At 33.9% G+C, this 25,829-nt stretch overlaps 3 protein-coding genes across 3 annotated transcripts; all 3 read right to left on the bottom strand.

Annotated features, from left to right (window-relative positions):
* Positions 1–1,085: 1,085 nt before the first annotated feature.
* On the bottom strand, positions 1,086–5,901 carry LOC141678944 (small ubiquitin-related modifier 1-like). Its single transcript, XM_074485406.1, has 4 exons — positions 5,727–5,901; positions 3,223–3,372; positions 2,777–2,923; positions 1,086–1,396 (listed from the first exon to the last, which is right to left on the bottom strand). Exons 1-4 carry the CDS (start codon positions 5,727–5,729, stop codon positions 1,340–1,342), a joined length of 357 nt encoding a protein of 118 aa, XP_074341507.1. The 5' UTR covers positions 5,730–5,901; the 3' UTR covers positions 1,086–1,339.
* A 2,158-nt stretch (positions 5,902–8,059) lies between these two features.
* LOC141678492 (O-fucosyltransferase 1-like) lies at positions 8,060–16,342 on the bottom strand. Its single transcript, XM_074484830.1, has 10 exons — positions 16,212–16,342; positions 15,711–15,900; positions 14,214–14,292; positions 14,017–14,087; positions 13,210–13,298; positions 11,889–12,012; positions 11,529–11,812; positions 10,957–11,086; positions 8,723–9,405; positions 8,060–8,512 (listed from the first exon to the last, which is right to left on the bottom strand). The coding sequence occupies exons 1-9, from the start codon at positions 16,217–16,219 to the stop codon at positions 8,827–8,829; spliced, it is 1,554 nt and encodes a 517-aa protein (XP_074340931.1). The 5' UTR covers positions 16,220–16,342; the 3' UTR covers positions 8,060–8,512; positions 8,723–8,826.
* Positions 16,343–16,950: 608 nt separating this feature from the next.
* LOC141678319 (uncharacterized) lies at positions 16,951–24,978 on the bottom strand. Its single transcript, XM_074484608.1, has 9 exons — positions 24,600–24,978; positions 23,507–23,599; positions 23,322–23,426; positions 22,198–22,350; positions 21,268–21,366; positions 21,065–21,193; positions 20,152–20,331; positions 19,280–19,396; positions 16,951–17,342 (listed from the first exon to the last, which is right to left on the bottom strand). The coding sequence occupies exons 1-9, from the start codon at positions 24,885–24,887 to the stop codon at positions 17,181–17,183; spliced, it is 1,326 nt and encodes a 441-aa protein (XP_074340709.1). The 5' UTR covers positions 24,888–24,978; the 3' UTR covers positions 16,951–17,180.
* Between the last annotated feature and the right edge of the window lie 851 nt (positions 24,979–25,829).

The raw sequence follows: 25,829 nt of genomic DNA, 5'->3' as shown, positions 1-25,829 counted from the left end.
AATTAAAATATTCAACTTTTATTCAGAAAAAGAAAATTGTAAAAATAAGTTACATAACTATATTTTTTATGCGTTTGTCGGACAACAATTGGAATTGGAAGGGACTGAGGGAGTAATTCCGTATACTCAACACCAGTTAACTGTTAAAATGCACGTGTCAGCCTCTGCATGCATGATGTTGCCACGTAACACAACTATAACACACGTGTCATTCTCACACAAGCACCATCTGTCTCCTTCACAACTACAGATAAGTCCCCACCTTTCATATTTATCTATAAATAGCCTCATCACTGTTCACTCATCTTCATAACAAAAACACTCATCAAAACCAAGAGCTAGCTAAAATGGCTGATATAAGAACATCAGGCAGTGGTGGTGGCGGCGGTTGCAACCACACGTGCGGTTGCCCGGTACCGTGTCACGGTGGTGAAGGATGCCGGTGTCACAGTACTAGTACTGCAACTGAGCATAAGCAGTGTTCTTGTGGCTCACACTGTGGCTGCAATCCTTGTAACTGCTCCAACAAGGTTGCGGGTCGGGCCGGGAAGGAGTTCTGCAAGTGTGGTGATTCTTGCACTTGTGTTGCATGCGCCTCTTGAAGATCAATTGCTTGTGTTGCGGTGGGGATGCATGCTTGAGTGTTGATTGTCTAATATGTGTTGGTTTGTTTTAAGTTTGTGTGTAAGGTGTCTTGCAAGCATGGTTGTGCTTGCTAGTGTGTGTAACTATGTGTACTAAGAATAAAGTTGTGACATACCTGATAGTATGTGTATGTTCACTTGAACTCTGTGCAATAGAAATATCTTTCATTTTATCTTCGAGTACCGGCACCAGCACCAGCACCCGTCTTGGATACAAGAATATGAGCATTCGAACTTGGACAATTATTATAGGTCAAAAATATGTATATTTTTTGAAAGGTGTGTTACCAGTTCCGATACCTGAACATGTATTCATTCGGACTCCTGAGTCCGAGTACCATATATAAATTTCTAGTTACGTCCGAGTAACATGGTATCACTTAGTTGTTAGGAAAACCAGTTCAAATAAAAGATTGCCATAATACTAATGAAGAATTGAAATGATCTTGAAACAAATGCACTGATGAACAGTTACTTGGGTGCTGAGTTTAATGATAATGCAGATTGTTAAATATTATACTACAGATTAGGGGAATTTGTGAACAGAATTAGAAAACATGGATCTAGAAGTTCTGAAATTAAACTAACAATCATCCTAAATTTCCACAGTTTTTAAAGAAACTAACTAATAGAGTTGCAGTTCCTGCTACAATTAGCTGCATAGCCACCTCATGGTTTCATCTTCAGCGCGAAGCTCAGGCTCCGGTTTGCCATCCCAGTGCTTCGATTTCATCACCGTCGTTCAAGTGAAGCTATCATCAAACAGAAAAGTTGAATGCATATGTGAAAACTAAACTAGCAAGAAGCATAACATCAAAGCTGAAGCAAATGCAGTAGAAGTTAGAACACTGTTTTACCCTGTAGATTATCCTTATTTTCCCAGGGGACTACAATAAAAATGATGAAAAATCCCTAGTCTAAGTGACAACTGACAAGTGAGTAAGCAGTTCAATAATATGCTCTCTAACAAATGAATGCAATTCTATTCAGTAGGTGAAGAGTTCACAATATTTGAATGTATCATGTTTCTAACATTATCATTGCAGGACTGGACAACCATAACAATCCTGATACCATGTTAAAACCAACTCATCCAAAAACACAAACTGTTGGTAGATGTCCTTAAATAGGTGTTGTTATTTTCAATGAAACAAGAAATCATTGTTTTTGGGGTTCCATAGTTCTAAGCATAAGTAGTTTTAGTGCTGAGGTGTGGATGAGCTATAAGGTGTTTCAGAGGGAGAGAGAGAGGGAGGGAGAGAGGAGGGAGGGAGAGAGAGAGAGAGAGCATGAGAGAGAGAGGGGGGGGGTAATTGCAGTCAAGCAATTCCATTTGGTACGCATGCTTCAGCTGATTGTCTGGTTTGGGCTCTTTCTAAGGATGAAAGGTACTTGGTAAAGACATAATCATAAATGCTATGGAAGTCCTGTAATTTGGAAAATTTTCACCAGGCTTGGTTGAACATCTGAAAGCTTGACAAGTATACCTAAAACGTGACCTTTTCTGTGGCACATTTGCAAGGAATCACTACCACTTAGAGCCCTCCTCATACAGTGGCACCTACTAGAATTTGAGGATTGCACGCGGTGTGTTAACACTCCAGTCCAGGTCAAAAGTGTTTCTGAGATGCTTGTTAGTTGCGAGGAGGCTGTAACATATTTTAAAATCCATTTCATGACTTGGAAGGGAGTAGACGCGAAAAAGTAACTAGGGATCTCAATGCTCTGGTGTGTATGGAATTGACGTAATGATAAGATATCTAACAACAAAGAGATCCCTCGATTATTTAGGAAAAGACTGGTAGACTAGATGAGGATTGCAACAAGTATTCTGTATCAATTATGGTGCCAGAAGTTGCAATAAATCCAAGCCTTAAAACTCATTGCAGCCTAAAGAGTTGCAAAAGCTGTAACATATTTTAGTGATCTAGATTCTATCTTAGAGGATTAGTGGCCATTTTCCTGTTATGCTCTTGTGGACAAATTGTCCCTTCAGTAATAAAACAAATTTTTGGCCTATTTAAACTGACCAGCATGTATCAGTAGATTCAGTACAATGTTATTATAAGCTATGGCATTGACCAGAAAACTGAATGGAAATGTATTTATCAAGTTGATGGGAAATAAATTACCTCGTCAGCAGTGCTATTCACCGGGAAGCTCTGGGAGTCCATAAAGAATTTCATGGTCCTGTATTCTAGTCGAGCTTTCTCACAGAACTTCCTGAGGATCTTTTCCATCGAAGTTGAACGTTTAACCTGGAAGTGGACCTCTTTATCCTTTTAAAACAAAAGATAAAAGAAAAGAGGTGAAGCAGATTATATACACTAGAAGGAATGAACAAATGAATGGTTTACTTGCACTAGAATGAATGATTATCAGAAAATTTATGGGAATTTACTTGCACATTTCAAAGAGAGTCGAATCAAACTTGTGAATATTCAATTAAGCATGTACACACATTTTTTTAGAACAAACTTTGTTAATACTTGTGGCAATGTTATCGGATTTATCAATGTAATATAAATCCTAATAAATTTGTGGCTAACATTTGCTTGAACTACGAAACATATATTACCTGACTCTTGACTGTGAGTGAAATTTGTCTCTGAGATTCCTCCTGCCCTTCTGTTGCTCGTTTCTTTCCTCGTTTCTCTAGAGCAGCTGATGATGATGCTGGCCTCTTGCCTAGATGTCCTTGGGATGATGATGATTCGAACATTTTATCCTTCAAAATTTTTTTTTAACACAAAGGCCATCACTTTAGGGATCATCTAGCAATGCAATTAGTCATCCCATCCAATACTAGAGTAAGAATCATGTAAAGCATGTATTCAACGAAAACCATAAGCATAGAATTATCATAATTCTAGCTTGCCTACAATTTCCATTGGGTAGTTACGCAAATGCAAAAATCTATTAATTAATAACTAAACAAGACGATTTTCTTCCATATTCTGCCCTTCAAGTCCTCGTAACTAAGACTGCGAATAAGAAAAGTAGAAAACCTTATACATCTCTAGTACAATAAATGTACTGAAAACCTCTGGAAAACGTAGTGTATCGAGCATAACCAAACAATCAACACAAGAAATAACCCGCTGCCCTTACTTTCCATCACTAGAAACTAAAGCCAGTTGCACAGTCACACATCTCCAAAACAATACAGAAACAAACCTACAAGTTCACGATACTCACTGATACATAAATAAGGAAACTTACTGAAAACACTTTGCTTCCCCCAACTTATTCCGAACCCTAAAGAATTCTAAGACAAAATTTCCCAACGCTCCACATAATCAGAGAGCTCCATGACCATTTCAACTGGTATACCTGGTTTTTAAATGATGTGGTAAGAGTTTGCTTCCTTAATGGCGTAATGTAAAAGATAGCAGAGAGTAGTCAGTGTCAGTAGCTCCTTTTTTCCCGAGCGCGGGAGTAAGAGCAGAGGAAAGTAAGCCAGCCGCTGCCGTCTCGTACAAAGTAACTGAAAGGTAGATTGCCCGTAAGCCAAGAGGTGTGGTGAAGTACGTGCTGAGCGGGCGAAAGTTTTGCTTTCTAGGATCGAGATGTTGCCACTCATTTCCTTACTTCTTCGGTGGATCCTCACCTATAAAGTATTTTGGGGATGATTCGCCTACTTCTCCTTCGCCGTAAAAAGAAACATGGAAGTCGATTGATAAGGATCCCCTTTAACTTTACATTTCACTCATAAGTATTACGAGTCCAGAGTAAATTCAGATTTACAGGGCACCAAAATGAAGGTACTAATACAAATATTGTGTTGAACACATTTGAGGCTCAAGGCTTGTGCAGTTAAGCTGTATTTGACTAGATCCGCAACATTTGAATTGGAATAACAAGCATGCTAGCTAAATTCAAAAGCAATAGTTCATAACTTCATATCAATAATCCTCATCTTCAGAATTAGAGATTCTAAGCATTTACAAACTTACAAACAATTAACCTGACTTGATGTAATATAACAATTAACTTTAGTCACTAATTAAGCAAGAGAAACATAAGTTTACATACACATACAAACAGTTATGTCAATACTGCGAGTCTTTATTTTAAACCAAAATAAAGAACTCAAACATTTAGCACTCAAATCAGAGTGTAAGTACTACTAAGAAGCATTGCAAAAGATCAAAAACTACTCAATCACCAATGACGATTGTTGTGTGTGTGTGTGTTTTTAATGTACTAAAGCTAGTCATTACTTATGCCACTATTTGAAGTATCGGGTAATGATTGCACTCATTAGTATTTCTGTTAAATAGAGAGTTTCCTAGCTGAACAATTGTTTGCTCATCTACGGTTGCACAGTTACACATCTCCAAAACAATACAGAAACGAACCTACAAGTTTACGATGGTCACTGATACAAAAATGAGGAATTCGTCAACTTACTGACAACACTTTTTTCCCTTTCCCCCAACATACGTTTGAAGCCCTAAAGGACTCAATTCTAACAATGGCTAAAGTATCTACAATTAGAAGTCCTCGATTAACATACCAAAAGTAACTAACTACTACGTATTTAAATTACATGATACACATTCTTATCAACAATTAAACAACAATTATCAGGTCAAAAGATAAAATTACACTAACACATCCAAAATTACTAATTAATTTTGTAATATAAATAACTTACAACATAGTTAAAATGCGTCTGAGGAGACAAAATAAGTTACCTACTTAAATCGGATCTCTTTCTCACCCCCTCTCCTGCAAACACTACTCTCTCTCTCTCTCTCCCTCTCTCTCTCTCTCCCTACAAATCTCTATCTCGCTCTCCCTCCCTCTCTCCTCTGCAAACACTACTCTCTCTTTCTCTCCCCCTACAAATCTCTCTCTCTCTCTCTCTCTCCCTCCCCTGCAAACACTACTCTCTTTCTCTCCCCCTACAAATCTCTCTCTCTCTCTCTGTGTGTGTTTATATACCAAACTAAATTAGCTATTTTGAACCTGGCCAGCTACTCTAGGTACCAAAATGTACAACACTGATCACACAAATATCAGTACAAGATCAAACTATAAAATTTCAACAATAATCTTGAATGTAAAAATACTTACCATGATCAAGAAATGCTAAATGAACTCTGGAGGTTTAAACTCTGATCCCTTTTCTTGAAAAAGCTTTAGTTGTTTAGTATATTGAATACTAGCTAGAGAAAGATAAAAGAGAGAAAGTCTATGTGTAATTAAATGTTGGTTGGTTAGAAGATTTAAGGAAGCTAAGATTTTGATGCATTTGCATAGGTCTGCCATGACTGACAAACAGTACCTAGTATTTAAAATACGGGTTTTGTATCGTGTGACCAAGTGCACACAATAAATACAAACTCACATGAGTTTGGTGTATTTTGATTGGTCATCTAATCATAAATATTGACGACCCCGTGCATTTACAACAAATCCATCAATAAAAATGCACCAAAGTCATAAAATTTAGTATTTATTGTGACATTGGGCACACATTAGAGAGACCGTTTAAAGTACGAGAGTTCAAAACTTTGTCCAGAAATGGTGCTTCTACTTAAGACACGCACACTGACACACTTTCTACTTCAAGTAAACCATTGCATATTTATAGGAGCCCATTACTAATAAAAATGTTATTTTCGGAGAAAGTTTTTTGTTTCAGGAGCAAATAAAGAATAAAAATATCAAATTATGGAACAAATAAAGAGTGAAAATATCAAACTGCCCATGCATTTACGATAAATAGCTCTAGAAAAGATTAAAATAAGGGTAATTTGGTAATTTCACACTCTATTGCAATGAAAACAAAAAAAATTGCTCTAAAATAACATTTTACTACTTTAATTTTCACCTTTTACATTTTAAATTTCAGAAATAATCTTGTCAACTAAATTATTTTTTCCTTCATTTTTTTAAGTTTGTAGAACTATTTCAACTCTACAAAAAAGAGAGTTTCACAAATAACTTTTATTTTTGTTTTGAAAAAATTTGTAACATTAAACTTTTATTTTAGAAAAAAAAAATTGAGAAAAATAATGAGTGAATTATATAAGCCTTTATATTCCCACTTTACAACCCAAAAGTGATTTGACAAGAAACCAAACAAGTGTCTGTTCATTTCTTTAGGAGTAGCCTGTAGGCTGTATAGCCTATCGATATTTTAGGCCTAAATAGAGTATAATTACTTCTTCGATCCCTAAAAACGTTTGCTATTTGTGTTGTACATGTTTGTCAATGCACATTTTTTATTATTAATATCTTTAATTTCGTATTACTATTAAATATAAAAAAATTATTGTATTAAAGTACTCGTAAATATGAATCCAACAAAATCACTCATGAACATATTTGATATTATAAATTAAACGTAAATTAGTAGTCAATCAATTAACGTGAACAGTATAAAAAATCAAAAGGAACAATATTTAACGGGACGGAGGGAGTACTAGTATACTCAATTAGTATACTTGTTACGAACTTTATTAGAGCATCTCCAATCGGGGTTGTCAAGCAGGTTGCCAAATTTATGTGGCATAACACATTTGGTTGCCTACCTATTGGAGTTGGGAAGTTGTCAAAAGGTTGTCTACCAAAGTTATCAAAATTTGGCAACCCCGCAATTTCCTAAAGTAGCAAAAAGTCGTAAAAAACATCTAAATTGTATATTATTCAACCCACTTTTATATTGAATTAAATATAAAATTAATATAGAGGGATCACATTGGCAACCTTTAAAGTTGTTTAACTATTGGAGCAAAATTTTAATAAATGTTGCCAAGAGTGACATGGATTTGAGAGAAAATTAAAAAATAATATATTTAATGATTTGTCATCATTTGACAACTTTGTTAGTAATATCTATTGGAGGTGACAATTTAATATAGATTTATTTACCTGTTACAATTTCGAATCAAAATAATTTGGCGAGCCAATGAAATTGAAAATGTGGGAAATATATTAGTTGAAAACACAGTTATGCAAGTGTTTTGACGGAGTCGATGATTTTTTTACAAAGAAAAATGGGTGAGCATGAACTCATGAGTTTATAAGATTCTTCTATATATATTTTAATAATATATTTATAAATACTAATTTTTATTTTTATTTACAAATTTACCCTTACGGGAAAATGATATAACCTCTAGTAGGCTACCTCATATATGAGGTAATCCTCAGTCCATAATTCTCTTTTTCAAAAATCATAGTAACATATTCGATAAATAAAAAATTGGTACCTCAAAGGCTCAAACTATTAGCTCCGATTTTCAAAATGCGTAATCATGATGGTTTATTTTAATTAAAAATTGATAAAAATAATAGTTTTTGAAATATGGTCAAAATACAATAAAATACACAATTTTATATGCTCTGTATGATGTAGTAATAATTTTCTAAAAAATTTATCCAGGGTGTTAGCAATCATGTGCAAGAAAGATTGGTTTTTAATGACTTGCTGCTTGAGTTTTTCCGATCAGCAAACTCCTTCACTTTTCCGACGAAAAATAGTTGCAACTTTAACAATTACGATTCGGTAGTTACACAAGCAATTACAGTCATGTAGAGCATTCTAAAAAACAAAACCGACCATTAATACTGAAGTAAAGTTAAGTGATTCAACTTTTAAGTTCAAACGTTCTGCGCTTAAACAATGATGGGTTCTCGACAAACCTGTACATTAAACATCAGCTATAATTTCTCTGGTTTGGAAAACTATATATCATGATTGTTATCATCAGCAAACTAAGGAAGGTAAACAAAACTGTTATTAGTGTACATAAACCTCGCATCATATAATTTAGAACTCCGTCAAGGATATTCATCAAGTTCTGCTCCTACCTCAAACGCTGGTACCTTCTGCCTGAGCCACCACAAAGTCTCTGGAAAACGGAAATTTAATCAGAATCAAATTTATACACAGAATGTGGTTGGTATGTATCAGTATCACTGAGTGGCGACAATAGGTATATCAAAAAAGAGTCGGCACAATATGAAAGCGTAAATAAATTAACTTAGCCATACATATAAAGCAGCAAAAAATGTAAGCATACTCATTTGCAGAAAAATGACAACTAAAGATAAATACATACCTGCAGATGAAACTGTTGGTAAAACCTTTTTGCCCTCGTGGTGGGTAACATACTTTACATATAGAGCTAATAAGCTAATTGACTTAAATGCGTCATGGATTTCCCTAATTTTCTTCAACAGAAGTCACATTATCCATTTGATTTTCTAGTATCTGCAGTATATTTTCAGGTGGACATTTGTGAGCAGGATTTTTTGCAGATGTTTGGCAGAAGCATTCAGGCCAAGAATTTGTATAGAAAGACTCGGGAGAGACTCGTTTATGAGGAGCGCCGAAGTTTGTCTTAAGCATTGCATGTCTAATAGCTTCTTCAAAACCAGCTGTTTTCCCATTTTCTCGATCAATAAAGATTGGAGCAAGGGCTTTTCTATCAGGATGGAGTGTGGTGCGAAAACCATAGTATTGGCGATGGCCCATTAGATTATTGGCAAAGTTGCTAGGTCCGTCATATGTTGGCATGAAAATGTCAGACAAAAGACAAACCATGTAATCCACAGCAGAGCCTAATAAGCCCTGTGTATTCTCATTTAACTCGCCAGAGGTATCAACGGTTTTGTGGTTCTCAAGGCGTGGGAACATGGATCTAAAAGGCTTCATAAATCGTTCACCACCAAATAGTTCTCCAGCTGCAAGGTATATCCTTGTGGAATTATCAAATCCCATCGAACGCAAAATTAGACCAACCTGCATACCAAAAGGCAAGAAGATGTTAATGGAACCTTAAATCAATTGTGTTCATTGAGAAGATAACTCCTTAGAATGGTGGTGTAAAAATAAGTGTAGCTATTGCTATAATTTAGCACCAAAAAGTAGTTTTTGTGCTAAAATAACATCATGACTCCAATGGTTGGTTCTATATTTTGAATCTTTGATCCAAATTAACAACTCCCCAAGTACCCCACTCTTTTGAATACAAAATTAATTTTTCTAGCTAACTTTTTACTTTTTGATGAGATGGGATGAGATGTGAATTATAACTCCACCTATCTTTTGTTCTATGTTTAGCACAAATTTTAGGATTGTGCTATTTTAGCACAAAATATAGAATACCATTGGAGTGATAAATTTTAGTTTTTTTCTATAATATAGGTATAGAACATAATAAAGCACACCATTGGACTTGCTCTTAGCAATGTTCTTCTAATAGCACCAACTATGGTACCCCTACCACGGTATTTTGTTTCATGGCTGTCACAGGAACAATACTGGCCCAGTATTACTGGGTATACAATTATCCGAAATTAGGTTTCCATACAACCAATGAGCGACTAGAGTACATCCACCAATGTAGAAACTTATCACAACGACCAGTAACTAATTTCTTGTTAAAGTTAAGTGTTTTCAAGTTTATATAAAATAATGAATAATTTTAATGGTTAAAACAATTTATTCAAAAATTGGATAAAAAAACTAAAAAATATATTGATGCAAACAATAACTTTTTCTGTACATAAAAGAAAATTTGCATTCTGTTAAAATTTAACTTATATAGATATATGAATTTAAATTTCTTATGGTGAGGGTTTATAGACACATATTCCTGATTATTTCTATATTGGTTAGATTAAAGCTTTTAACTTTAAAAACTACCTAACTCATAAGTATTTTCAAGTTCATGAATAGATGAAGATACTAACAATAATAACAAATTTTATGTAATTATGGTATCACTAAAACAATACAATTATCAGTGCCCCGATTCATTAGTCAAAAAAAAATTTGCCCGAAAATATATTGGTAGTTCTTGTATTACTATAATTCTAGGAGGCAAAACATATTCACATCCTATAAAGGTCCTTTTTTTGTTAAATACATCCTATAAAGGTCTTGATTTCCAATCTAATTAGACTTTACTTTCCCACTCGTTGAAAGACCCATTTCTTGTTAATAGTCTATTACAGAATTTAAAAAACACATGCATCCACCCAACTTGAACCCTCGACCTCTTATAACCAAAAGGGGAGGGTATTCGCTAGGCAAAACCTTGAAAATTGAAAAGACATTTAGTGTGAACACATATGACTTTTATTTATTAGACATAAGACACAGAACATATTCTAATGTAAACATAGACTTTGTTCTTCTAAATGAATTATCAAAACTATAAGATCCTTCATTTGACTGAATACATATATATAGGTATTCATTTTTTAATATTAAGCATCATTGACCATAATGAACAAGATTGAGGTTGTTAGGCAATGAGCACCAAAAGCAAAATCTAAGAAATTATACCTCTTCTGGTGTTAGCGGACATTTTCCAATAGCCCTTCGCTCACTATATTTAAGATCCTTGTCTTTGAAATTTTCCTTCCGGTACTTCTTCAATATCCTCTGCTCTTCGGGATTGAATATATCGAAGCATCTGCAAGATTCAAATCAAAGTATATAGAGATCCAACTTTAATAATAATAAAATTAACTGGATAAATTTAGCAAAAAAAAAAAAAAAAACTGGATAAGGAAATTAAAAAGTAATTGTCTGATCAGATCCATAACAACCAATAATTCACTATAGTACTATACATCTATACTGACTAAAACAATTAGCCATACAAGAACAATAATGGGTATATTCAGACTGGGCTTCTCGTAGACTGCGTGACGCATACATAAATACCCCCGGAACTATTTCCTTCTCATCAAGGATGAAAGATACAATATGTGTGTGAGCGCGTGCAAACACATGGTTCAACGCTACCTTTTAATTATTTCTTTGTTGGTATAAATTAAACATTTGATGGTATACTAGTTGAAGTAAATATTAATACTTAACATGTTCAGACCATAAATGTTTATAAAACTTACCCAGCAAATGATAGCATATCCATCTCAAACCGAAGATGGATTGTCATGAAGTGGCCTTGTGTACGAAGCTTGCTAACTATCGAGTTACTTAACTTCATAATATGAGGCTTGAATCTGAGGGCATGGTAGTTAACTCTACACCTCAACCGCTGGTATTCCGGTACGTCAATCTCTTCAGCAAGACGATGTGAAAAAGGAGTGAGATAGATAGCACCATGTTCTTTCATTTTCTGCAAAGCCTCTGTTGTATACCAACTGACAGGAGCATCTCTAGGAGGTCGAATCTAAACCAAAATGACACGAATATTGTTTAAGCTTCTACGAATAATAAACTGGAGACAAAAAGTTGAGCTTCTTTACCTGGAAAGCCTTTATCTTCTTTGTCTTTCCATTTTTTCGAATTTCAGGAATCTTCTCCACTATTCGTACATCATACCTCAGTGAATTAACAAAACGCTCGACATCGTATATACCCTGGAAACCACTGAGAAAACATAGGAATACTGTTGAAAATTATTATCAAGTTATGGAATTAGAAACTATTGCTACCAATAGATATTCCGGCTTCTGCCATCTCGTCTGCAGAATTTTTGTATCTAAAATATATTTAACTTCTGCATATGTAGTTGGCCGCTCATTTTCCTACCAAAACTTAGCATCGTGATCATTTGATCTGGAAACTGAGCAAAGTAGTTTACAATTTTTTTTGTTTTCTCATTTCTGATACTGAAAGCATTATTCTAGTTGAAAATATGTGAAGTCAAATGTAAATTTTGTTGGACCGATACTTAGGTTAGGGTTGTCAAAAAAATTCGAAAAATCCGATATTCGTCCGAAAAATCCACATTCGTATCCGAAATATAGCGGATATTATCCGTATTTGAATCCGACAATTGCGGATACAGATACGGATATAGGCATATTCGTATCCGATAATATTCGTATCCGAATATATATTATTATATTTAAATATTTAAGTAATTTAAAAATATATTATATTAAATTTATAGTGTGTTTATGTGTGTGTGTGTGTGTGTATACATGGATATATTATGTTTATAAAATTTTATAGACATAGAAAAAAAGCATTTGAGTTCAACAATTTAAAGATAACGGTAATATTGAAAAGATAAATAAAATTATTTTTTTGAAAAAATAAAATATGATTAAATCACTATATTTCTTATTTTATTTTTTAAAAATAAATTTTTAATTTTTACTATATTTTTTTCAATATTTTTTAATTTTTAATATAAAATAAAACATCTGATTGAAAATCGGATTCAGATCCGGATATTATCCGTATCCGGATAGTATCCGTCGGATCCGGATTCGGATATTATTCTTTAAATATTTCCGGATACGGATACGGATATAAATTTTCAAAATCGGTTCCGGATACGGATACAGGCAGATCTGTATCCGAATTATCCGTTTGACAACCCTAACTTCGGTTTTACCAACTGGAACTACTACAAATTATGATAATTTGTCAATGTAATACGAGGCATTCAAGTTTGAACTTTGCGCAAATAATTTGTTATGCTTCAATTCTAACCAATTTGTTATAGTTTTGACTTGAGAGTTACATGTCCATCAAGTTCAAATGTATTGTGCATAATTATGAACAGTGCATTCAGGCCAAAGGTAATGTAGAACGAATGTTGAAAATTGTTGATACCTGTCATCATGCCAAAAGGAGTTTGCATCCAACTCAGGAAGTACAAGTGTAGCATTCATAATTCTTGCAGCAAGAACTGCATTACAAATCTACAAAAGTAGGTAGCATTGATCAGTAAACCTTGTTGACAAGGCTGAAAATAATACCGAATCAGATGTTTTTTGATTGAACGCGCATATATAAAATGAGTGTTTTAACTGTAATATTATCTCCAATTGTTCTAGAAGCCAAGACATATATCTAACAAGCATTCGAAATGAACGTCATTCTGTTAATAGAGGTTAAACATGTCATGGCAAGTCAGTTTAAGATGATACTTTGCAAAGCCAGATGCTTTGCATCTAACAGAAAATTATATGCCATTCTCATTCTGCAAACCACTTCCAAGTTCCAACATCCAATGAGGAATTTTTTTCAATAGTGTCCCTTTTTTATGATAAGTCAATAGTGTCTTTTTAGTTTTTAGTGATATGACTTCTGATCCCCCGAAAATTATATCGTTGCCTCTATATAAGACTTTCTTAATTAACTACACCTGACTTTTGATTTGTTTTACTTTCTTTAAAAACAGTGTAGCTTAAATCTTATTAAAATATATATCTATGTAAGTTCACAGATATAAACAAATACTAGATCTTACTAAATCACAAAGGAAAAAAAATATAAGTTTAAACAAATAACTTATATTAATGGTAAGCATTTTTAATCACATAGCAAGACCAGAAATTTACATTTACTTTTTCAGAAAAGAATATGTTATGACAAGTGCAAAGGAAACACAGCTCATGTAGAAAAGGAGAAACAAACCGCACTACGTTGTTGATTTAAACCTCCATTACAACGAACACGCAGATAGCCATTGCTTTCATTTGGAGGAGCTGCCATTCGTAAAGGGAAAAATAAACGAAATTTCAAATATGCACATCCAAGAGAAAGTAGATCTTTTAATATAATATGGACTGCAGCTACACTGGCATATGTATTGAATAAGTTTATTTACATACGAGGCCAATAAGATCGTGGAGCAGATGACGGTCTCCAACCGTCAGATCCGACAGTACCCCAAAGGTTCTCTACGCTAATCTGCATACACGTAGTAAAAGAGATAACTAAATACACATACATGTATATATGATATATAATATAAAATTAAAGTGGGGCATACTAAGAAAATTAAAAATCAAAGAAAATAGGAACCAATTATGAAACTTGAATATCGCAGAAAAAGATGAAGTCTATGACTATATACTAGATTATCAATAATAACTAGATTTTAGGCCTGCATTAAGCAATGATCGGGATTGGATTGAATTTCATGTGGAAACTGGACATGATATATACCAGGCTAAGCCTCAAAAAATAAATATCACTTTCTTTTTTTGCTAAATGCAAATGATCAGTTTTAAAAACATTGTATAAAAGATAACAATGTTTGGCTTCGTTCATTTGATCATATTCAGTTCTCATGTCAGGTTAACAACACCACATTGGGTTATGGTTATCACTAAGGAAGGCCACTCACATTTTCACATCAACATATCTATAAAATATTCCATTTTTTGTGTTAAATGCAGAAAGTGACAAAATTATATATATATATATATATATGTGTGTGTGTGTGTGTGTGTGTGTGTGTGTGTGTGTGTATATATGTGAATAGTTTTGCAGATAAGTACTCGTGGCAAGTGGCAACTACCAAATTCTGTACATTGACATCTTCTCCAAACATAACATGCCAAATGGGGCATAGATCATTAATTAAAAAAAATTAACTATGCACACGTTAAAGGTCATCTAAACAGAGCCCCTCTTTCTAAAATTGATGGTACCACAAATCCCCAATATCCTTAAAGACAATGAAAATACAATCAGTTACAAGCTAAGGCTCCCTTCCTGATTTTCTACGATAAACATTGAACAAGATTTCAGCTGATAATAAACATATTAGTGTAAATGCGAACAATAGTAAAATTTAATGAAAGCGCAGTAAATTCTAACCAAAAGCTTGGCTCGTAATTTCTGTTACATGCCACAAACAAAATTAGTTATTATAAAAATAATAGTCAAAATCACTAGTAACATACAATCTCCAATGTCCACCAAAAAACATACAATCTCCAATATTTTCAAAAATTGTAATTCATGACAATACAATCAATTGCAAATAAAGCTTGCTTCATAATTTCTACGACAAACATCGAACAAATAAACATAATAGCTTGAACGCAAATAACAGTCAAGTATTAGCAACACATTTCATAAACGGAAATTACAAAGCAAAATAGGATAACAAACATAATCATATCTCACATTTAATGATAAGACAACCAACTTTAATCCAAACCTCCCTACTTAACTTATACGACACACATAAATCCAAATCACATTACACGTGATAAACTAAACATAAACGCGAAAATAAGCAAGTTATAAGCAAAATTCACATTAATTGAAAAATATTAAGAAACTGCAGAAATGCGGAAATTATGCGATGGAGTTACCTTAGAAGGAGTTGTAGGTGGTTTATAAGTCTTGGTAGATGATAATAAGGAGAGAGTACATATCACAAGCACGATAATCGCAATCGATAACTTTCCGAAAAGTCTCTTCACTCCGCCACTCAGTTGCTTCAGCTGGTGATGACGGTTATGAGCTCCGGAACGCTTCGCCGGTGCCATTGCATCTCCAATTCTGATGCAATTAACAAATCACAGTTATATTTCCATAAAAATGTGTGTATTTGTGTGTTGTGTTGAGAGAGAGAGGGGGGAGGAGAGAGAGAGAGAGAGAGAGAGAGATTTCAAATGTGTTGTGTTGTATGTGCTGTGAGAGAGAGAGAGAGCTAACTATCAATTAGATAGAGAGAGAGAGAGAGAGAGAGAGAGAGATTCACACACACACACACAGAGAGACAGAGAGAGAGAGAGAGAGAGAGAGAGAGAGAGAGAGAGAGAGAGAGAGAGAGATGAGAGAGAGAGAGAGAGAGAGAGAGAGAGAGAGACCTTCGCATTTAGAGAGATCCAGATTGAGAAGAAGGACGAGAGGAGGTTTGAATTTGATTTTATAAATTATGATCAAGTCGGTGACTGAGAAATTGGGATTTACACAGAACTACAAATCTACTCTGCTGCTGCGGTTGCTCTAGATTCTCTATTACACCTTCTATTTTTATACCTTTTTAAATAAATTATAAATTAGGAGATCCATAAAATATAATTTAATGATTAATCTAGTTCAAATATAATATAAACAAGAAAATATGTACTAGCTTATATATGTTTCAAATGAATTTAATAAATTAATAGTGTTGCTATATTTCTTTATATCAAATATTTTAAAAAATAACCACAACTTATGGTTTTTCAAATTTATTAGGAAACTTTGTTATTACAATTGTTTCTATGTATTTGTTTCTTTTATAAGAAGTATACTTAGAATTTCATTCTAACGTTAAATAATGAGAAACACTTACGGTACCCGAAAGTGCGTTCAAAATTCAAATATTAAGTTGTCGTAACGATATTAGTTGAGTTCACATGAGTGAAATGGACCATTCGTATATTAATATGAAATTTCACGAATAAAATAACGGCATGTTATTTGAAAAAAATTTAAAATCTTTTTCGGGGTAAGTAGCATTATTGATGAATAATTGTACTAATAGAAGCATCCTAGCATACTGAGACAAAAAAAAACATCGAAGCATATTTCAATAGAAGAAATGTACGGAAAATGGACAAGGAAAACGAATGATAAATATTTTATTTCATATAAAAAAAAAGTGTTCTACTAATCATTTTGGCAGGAACGCGTTCATGATACACTATGCTAAAATTGCTAATAGTACATATGCCAATCAAATATTAGAGAAAAAAGAGAAATTTGCTGTCAATTTACATGCACCTAGTTGTACAAAAACACATGTAAAGTACACTACAACAATTCCTCGGAGGGAAAAAGTACTTCAACATCTAGCCAGGATGAGAACGCAACTTATTGGCAACGTAAAGCAAGTGGCTAATGTTTGATGACGGATAATTTTGCAGCAGCTTGAGATTGGAGGTGAAGTCACCAGCAAGTAAACGCTTCCGCACGAGAATGAGCATTGCACAGCATACCCGGAGCAATGTCTCCTGCAATACCAGCGGCATATCATATTTTTCAATGTCATTTGCTTGTGATGCTTTGCCATCAAAGTAAAGCTACTGAATATACAGGTGCTTGTCTATAAATTTAAAGACTTCCATTTATTTGACTTCTGAATTTTTATCTCTCCCCAGCCTACTTAAATTTTCTAGTTTTATTCACTACAGTAAAACCTCTATAAATTAATATAGTTGGGACCGGAGAATTCTATTAATTTAGAGAGGTATTAATTAATCGATAAATTAATAATTATTAATTTATAGAGAATTTTCGGTAGCAAACAAAATTAACTTTTGATTAAATTTTTATTCACATAAATTTAAATAAAATGAATTGTACAATTTATATTTTATACTTAATTCAATTAATTCAATGTATATGAATTTAGAAAGTCAATGTAATGTACAATATATTAGATTCAAAGTCCATGTAGTGTATAAGTTAAATTCATTGTATTTTACATAGAAAATATTCAATGTATATTAGGAAAATTCAAAGTACATGAATTAATTTAATTCATTGTATTTTACATAGAAAGTATTCAATGTATGTGTAGTCATAAAATATATTATATATACTGTATATACTAGATCGGGGGAAAAATTATACAAACAAAACAATGGCTTCTCATCTAAAAGGTGTCACAAAATCAACAATGACGGATGAAGCAAGAAAAGCATTATGTGAATATAAAATCCAACCTAACATGACATCAAAAATCCAACCTTGTGATGCAGGAATTATAAGAGCTTTCAAGATGCACTATCACAGGAGATTTTATCGTGGGTTATTAGAAGGTTATGAGTTGGGACAATCTGATCCAGGAAAGATTAATGTTTTGGATGCTATCAATTATGCAGTCGCGACGTGGACGACAAATGTAAAACAAGAGTCAATAGCAAGGTGCTTTCAACATTGCAAAATTCGTTCCATAGATGAAGTTTCGAGCAATTTAAATGAACATACAACTCCGGAAGAATACATTCATGAACTTGAGGTGATGATTAAGGATCTAGGTTATCGTAATAAAATGGATGTTAATAACTTCTTAGATTATCCGGGTGAAAATGAATCATGTTCCGAGGTCCAGAGTATAGAAGAGATTGCAAACACCATCCTTGAAAATAGTGTTGAAGATGATTTTGAAGACGATACAACACCGTTGGAGCCGGTTACACGTAAAGAAGCACTCAAGGCATCAAAAATGCTTAATAACTTTTTGATGCAACATGAAAGCACCACACCCGAGCTTTTGGATGTAATAAGGAAGATTAGGGATGAGCTTCATGTTGATTTAAATTATATGAAAAAGCAAACTACAATTGAATCATATTTTACAAAGATGTAATAGCTATATTTTTATGAATATAAGGGAATTATTAATTTATAGTTTTATTGGGACCATATTTTTATACAGGGTTTTCAAAAAAATTATTATCTTATTATCTTATCGAAATTGATCATTTTTTGAACTGGCCCAAGTCGGGACCGGACAAAATTATTAATTTAGAGAGATTATTAATTAATCGAGTATTAATTTACAGAGGTTTTACTGTATTTAACTTCTACTTGTATTTAAAATTCAATTATAATTAGAGCTGACCTAGTATTGGACAAAAGCAGTTGTATAGAACTCTCTATAAATACAGATTTCAAAGAATAATATACAGTTGATTCATGGTGCATCTACAGTTATTCCTCCTGTTTTTAAATATTTGTATAATCAGACTTCTACTGGAAGGTAATGTGTAGGATTACTGTATAATTTCAGTTACCACAAGAAAATTATGGAACTTGCCTTCAGTCGTGCCAAAAAATTATTGAATTTTTAAACCCACTGCCAAAAGCAGCACAGCGTAAAGAATAATTTAAAATATATAAAGAGAACTAAATGAGCAGAAATAAGAAAACAAAAGTTACTCACTTGAGGACCTTCGGGATCACTTAAGAGTGTATCCCAAATGTGTAGACTGTCGGCAAAATTGAATTCTTGGGTCAATAGTAGGGTGATCCATCTGAATGCATAAAACTGGGGATTTACCTGTCATTTAAAAAATATCAGAATCAGGAAGGACAGAGATTCTATAATACCCACAACACATGCATTTTACAATCACTGAAGACCCAGCATGAGACTACTTTGTTCATAGATCTATATTGCTTTTGCTTGTGTCATAGTAACTAGGCATAGAAAAAAGAAATATGTAACTGGAGGAGCGTAGGAGCTCTCAGGAGGAAAGTCTACGCCCAGCATGTTTGTAAAAGTTCATCTGCACTTAAAAAAAGATCCACTTTTTATCTTTTAAGACATGTTGTTTCTACTCGGTAGACCCATGAATCCACTTTCTGGAGCCGCACCCGGCATGAGCTATGGAAGAAGAGCATTAGTGAATTCTAGAGTGCCTGTCAAGGGGGCTAGCGCAGTCCCCCTGTGGTCATAAATATATAGACCCTTCGGACATTAAAATTTTGAAAAAACAGTTCATATATTTTAACACTGGTCCAGGGAGTCGGCACAAAGAGAGTGTGTGATGGAGTAGATAAGGAGAAGACCCTGTGAAATAAGGGATGGTCTTTCATTACCATCAGGAACCATGAGTACTTTCTCGACAACTAAGTGGTAATACAAAGTGGTCACAAACAGAATGCAATTCTTATTTTACATGATAATGCACTGATATGGAGCTGGTGTACCTCGAACAGGAAGAATGTAGTATTCAAGCTATAAACATTTCCTATGATCAGTCAAATTTAATCATAAATGGAGTTGAGAGTCGTCAGTCGTCGGTGTCTTACTTTAGTTGTGACCTCAAGATGACGCCAAAGTTCTTCGTCATGCTCTTTCAAAAGCTGTGATAACTTTGTAATTGTGGAACGTATCCCCACCACACTGTTGTCAAGTTGCTGACAGAAGTTGTCGCGGAATCCACTTATCAGTTCCACAAAACAAAAGAACGAATCTGCTTCCGCAGAGGACTGCACAAGTGGAAAAGGAAAAACAAGTAAATATTATGGTAAAATATGTCCAATCATTATTCCAATGGAGATACTAAAGCAGCTCATGATGAAAACTTCTTTAGCTCGATGTTCAGCTAAGACTAAACACCGAATGATGAAGAGGTGACTTTGCAAATCATATTCCAAACATTTTACCAGATTTTAATAACTCTTGTTTGTGAAGGCTCCACTACAACTCCGGTCTCCAACACTGCCCTTGATGGATATAATAGAATATCATTTGCCTATACTTCTATCCTGAGAAATATACTATGATTTATACATATACAGTTTATAAAATGTTTTTCCGTACAGCAATTGCCAAAAATTTAAAGGACTGATATGCTAAACAGCCTAAACTGCAAGTGGAGTAACCTCAACATTGAAATTTAATTATGCATGCAAATATATCTTGAAAATGCATTAAAGTTCTGATGTTTGAAGATCATGTCTACCTGCTCAATCAAAAAAATGTGTGATGGTAAAAAATCAATAATCCTACTAATCGGTTAACCCAAAACTGCAAAATGGCTTCAGATTTAACATGGAAGAACTCAAGATACCATACAGATAATGCTGCATACCATAATACGAATAATAGTTACAATAGTTAAAAGGCAATCTAATTTAAGTGTTGCATGTAGATGACTGCTATTTGGAATCAAAAATATGTATCAGAGTAGAACCTTAAGCATCAAGAGGTGTTACTTACTGCATTTTCCTCAACGGGGTCGTTCTTGAACACATAATACAAAGGCGCCAATACTTCATTCATTCCTTGAACATATTTGATACCAGGATTTAATTTGGCAAATATAATTAATATACTCCGCAGCGCCTCCTGAAAGTAGCTAAAGCATTTAAGAAAATTGTTCAGCAAGGCAACAGCTCATTAGATACATAAGTAGAGCTTGCCTGATTAGATTTCGCAAACAACGAATCTCCTGAGAAAAAATGAAGGTCAGGATGAGTACGCATCACATCTCGGTCAATCTGTTCAATAATCTCGGTGTCCTACAAAGCGGAGGTCTTCGATTCAGTTAATGCAGTTTCTATCACCTACATATATCTGAAAATAATACAAGATACTATTTGCAACTTTAACAAGTCTGCGTCAATTTTCCATTGCATTGAAATTGCAAGGCCTATATAAGAAGCACATGTGAAGCACCATCGCAGCTACAATCTGATAAATTTGGTAAGAAACTGAATAAATGAATGAAAAGATCTAGACCTATATCTATATATGAGATATCAATATTGAGAATCTCCTTAGCAGCATTAAGTTCTGACATGGCTGTAGAAGTGACTGTATATGAGCGACTAGTGCTGAGGAATTGATATGATACGAGATACCCAGTTAGATTCTGTTAAGTACCTAAATCACAAAGTTTCTGATCCTCTTCTGGTCAATTCAACGAGGAACTAAAGCTATCTACCCCAGATCATAAATCACATGCAACAGGAAAGCAGAGACGAGTAATGACCTAGTATTTCGACTCCATTTAGCCCAGCTAACTGCACCCAAATGGAGTCTCGAGTAGTCAACTCATTTAGATATGTAAGAAACTAAATTGAAGGTGAAAATGTTTGCATACCTAATGCAAATTATGCAACCATCTTCGTATTTCTTGACTAATGCTAATTGCTTAAAATTTGACAAGTTATATGCCTTTCAAAAGTTCCTACACTATGTGGGAGCAACATCTATCATGTAAGAGACTCAAAGCCAGGATCTTATTGGAATATTTGCACCGCGATAGACCCCAATGCAATGTATTTGTGAGTTTAACAGTTTATACTTCATAGGCATGCACTGTGGTATCAGAATCTAGAGGCCAGTACCTGGAAAAACTGGTTCCAGGCGCTTGTCGTCCCTAGGCTTAAAGGATGCTCATCATGAGTGATTTCTGATCTTGAGAGTAGACCCTTGCTCTCACTCCTTGCTTCATCAGAGACTAAACTGACTGAGTTTCCATTCTTCCTTGCAATTTCTGACTGACTAGCCATGAATCATTCAGATATCAACAGATGAAACAGTATTTTAACATTCAATTACATTATTCTCAACTATCTATCCTAATAAGATACCGAGCAAGTGGCTATACTACAGATCAAATTAAAATATACACACAGCATAAGTAAGCATTGAACTATATTATCTGGCACATAAATACACCTTTCGTAATATTTAACAGAGGAATACATATGATTCATATGGCTGAAACATTCCTATGTCCAATCAATAACAATTCGTTCACTAAGTAGGTACATGCACGAATTTAGGTATTCAATTATGACTCCTGCAGCAGGTTAAAAGCAGAGTTGCAGACGACTCATTTTATCCTACAAGATTATTCAGGTGGCAATATTGGGTGAATAATTCCTTAAAGCCCCCTAATGATGCAGCAGAATTTGCAGCAACTTATAATATTTGTTCTTAAATTAGTTAATAGTTTAAAGTTAAATTTTATAAAAGCATACGACTTTATTACATACTGCAATTTATCAAAAAATTGAAATTTGCAACACCAAACGACCGTCGGAAAGCGAAAAGCATTTTTGATCCCCAAATAGTACTTGGACATGCATTTTTGTTTCAAAGTCTAAATTCAGCATTTAACAATCTTCTTAGTTCTTACTGCGTACAACTAATCTAAAAGTCAAACACGCTTAGGAGAAAGTTATTCATTCACTGCATGCACAAAGAAAACATTTTCGAGATAGTGCTTGTTTTCATCCAAATTATATTCCAGATTTAAAAAGATAAATGACCACTTAAAAGCTTTTACAACTGAAAGTCTGAAACATAAAAGGGTGTAAAAGGATATGCACATACGACACTTTGGTCACCAAGTAACACTGCTTATAAGTGTGATTCACATTTTAAATAACAATTAATAATATATTACAAAATTGGAGAAAAAGATCAACAGAATAGATGTTTAATTAATGAAAGTAGAACTTACGGGATTCATCAAAAGTTCATCTTTGAAGTTCTTGTACTGAGACCTCTTCTTAGCCACTTCAGAAGGCCAAAGCGCTCGATCACTAGGGAGATACCCCAATAACAACTGAAATAAGTTACAAGTCACTAGCAAACAATGATTCCTATAGTAACATCAGATTAGTTAACACTCGAAAGATTGAATACCTTCCAAACCGCACTTCTGACACCAACACCATCGGGTATACCCTGGGATGCAAGTCTCCGCAATTCACTCAAACTGATAACCTTGTTCGATATCTATTTTAACGCAGATACATTATCAATGATCAGAATACATAAGTCGTAAACACAAATAAAAATATAGAAAATTACTGTAATAGCAATGGTACATTAAATTTCTGCAATAAATTAAGCAACGGCGAGCATTTAACTATCAATCACTCTTCCTTCTTGGTGATTACACGATTTTTAAAATACTTGAAATGTATTTTCTATTCATAATCCAGTCGAACTCAAACACCAATCTTTTCAATTCTCCTTTTACTTTCTCTACCAGATCTTTTAAAATTAGTTCTAAGTGATAGTAAGTTAACAATAAAAAACAATCAATTAAAATGACACAACACATGCATCAAATTAAATGCGCATAATACAATCAGTGGCTATAAGTGTAATAGCAACAATACATAAAACTACTGCACTAAATTGAGCAACAGAAATTCATCTGTCATTTATTATTATCAGTTACTCTAATTCTCATTAATTCTACAAGCTACCTAAATTCTTGATTCGCTAATTACTTACAGCGCACATATTCATCATGATTAATCAAACTCGACTACAACTGCATCTCTCTCCCCCCACCCCAATATTAGTTCAAGCACGATCATATTGCATAAAAAGCGAGATATTAAACAAATACAAACACACACGCACACTCAATCACATATATTACATAACTTAAGAGTAAACACAACCTCCTGTACATGATAGCAACAATACAATACATATAACCACTACACTAAATTGCGCTACAGAAATTTTTCTACGAAGTTCCACTTTATTATCCGTTACTCGTAATTCTCGTTAATTCTACAACCTACCTAAACTATCGATTTGCTAATTACTTACAACGCACATTTCATCATAATCAATCAAACTAGACTACAACTCCCCCTCCTATTCCGCTCTCTAATTTCACTTTTCGATATTAGGTCAAGCATGATCACATTACATAAAAAATCGAGAAATTAAACAAAAACACACACACACAATCACATATAATCCTATATACAACCTCCTGTAAGAGCTGAGCCTGTTTCGAAACATCTTCGACCGGAGAATTCGAAGAACTAACACCACTATCAATCTCATTCTGATGATCGCTACCAACACGATCGCGCAACGGATCTCTTACTTCGACTTTCACCGGCTCCGGCGGTTTAATTGCGGTTTGAGGTGTCACCGGAACAACCGGTTTCCGGTCAACCGGAGAGTGATCGGAAGGAGACGGAGCCTTGGCCGGCGGGGGATTGGTGGACCAGAGAGAGCTGTTGAGCCAATCAGGGAGTTGCTTTTTTGCCATCGCTGATTGAAGAAATTGTATTGGGATTTGTGTATGTATAGATGTGTGTATAGGCAGGTGTCGTGAGGATTTTTCATTTCATTTTTCTCAAACATGAGGTTTCATAATAATATTTTTTCCTAATTATTATTATTATTATCATTACCATCATTTGATTTATGGAATGGTTCTGACTTGAAATCAGAAATCGGGTTAGGACGGTATGAGATTGAATTATCATATATATGTGTTTAATTAAAGGTTAGAATGAATCTGTTTGATTAAAAATATTTTTGAGTCATTAATTTTAATTAATTAAAAATATTAATTTTACTATAATTGTAATGTATTTTTGGTTTATTAATTTATTTTGGTATTAATAACTACTTTTGATTACTTAAATACATAATAAATAGTAGAAATATAGTTGATTTATGGTACTACTCCCTCGTACCTACATCCCCATTATATATGAAAAATCTACGGGGTTGAGTATTGAATTAGAGAAAAATAAATCTGAAGTAAACTTGATATATGATATTGTAATACCTATTCCAAATGACCCCTACTACTATATTATCTACTGTTAAGAGATCAAGTATAAATCCTGATGATAAATAAATCACATTGTATAATTATGTTAGGGAAAATTGTAACCTTTAATGGCTAACCATCCTAAGGAATAGTCATCGAAGGTGTAGCACATCAAGTGATGGGGTTGTAATATTTTCTATGAGAATAATGTAAACAGGTAGCAATATAGTTATTCATTCATAAGTGATAGGGATAAATAAGTCCTGATTTTATAATTAATGGGCTGATAGGCCCAATAAGAAGATGTATGATATTCAGACCAGAAAGGTTAAGCCTGATGGACCAGATCAGGTCTGATGGAATAAAAGAGGCCCAAAAGCCCTGATTATTAATTAATTTCGTAATTAATTAATAAGGGAAAAATCAGAT

The sequence above is a fragment of the Apium graveolens genome, chromosome 8 (assembly GCF_009905375.1).
Source record: "Apium graveolens cultivar Ventura chromosome 8, ASM990537v1, whole genome shotgun sequence".
NCBI lineage: Eukaryota > Viridiplantae > Streptophyta > Magnoliopsida > Apiales > Apiaceae > Apium > Apium graveolens.
This window is presented reverse-complemented; position numbering and strand designations above follow the sequence as displayed.

Coding starts and splice junctions, on each gene's coding strand:
- LOC141678492 (XM_074484830.1), bottom strand. Junction 14,293..15,710: donor CACCTACAACTCCTTCTAAG/GTAACTCCATCG, acceptor ACGTGTATGCAG/ATTAGCGTAGAGAACCTTTG. Junction 11,813..11,888: donor AGAAGATAAAGGCTTTCCAG/GTAAAGAAGCTC, acceptor ATTTTGGTTTAG/ATTCGACCTCCTAGAGATGC.
- LOC141678319 (XM_074484608.1), bottom strand. CDS start 24,887: ATGGCAAAAAAGCAACTCCCTGATTGGCTCAACAGCTCTCTCTGGTCC. Junction 21,367..22,197: donor CCTGGAACCAGTTTTTCCAG/GTACTGGCCTCT, acceptor TCCGCTTTGTAG/GACACCGAGATTATTGAACA. Junction 19,397..20,151: donor ATCTTGAGGTCACAACTAAA/GTAAGACACCGA, acceptor TTTAAATGACAG/GTAAATCCCCAGTTTTATGC.
- LOC141678944 (XM_074485406.1), bottom strand. Junction 2,924..3,222: donor CACTCACAGTCAAGAGTCAG/GTAATATATGTT, acceptor TTGTTTTAAAAG/GATAAAGAGGTCCACTTCCA. Junction 1,397..2,776: donor TGAATAGCACTGCTGACGAG/GTAATTTATTTC, acceptor GTTTGATGATAG/CTTCACTTGAACGACGGTGA.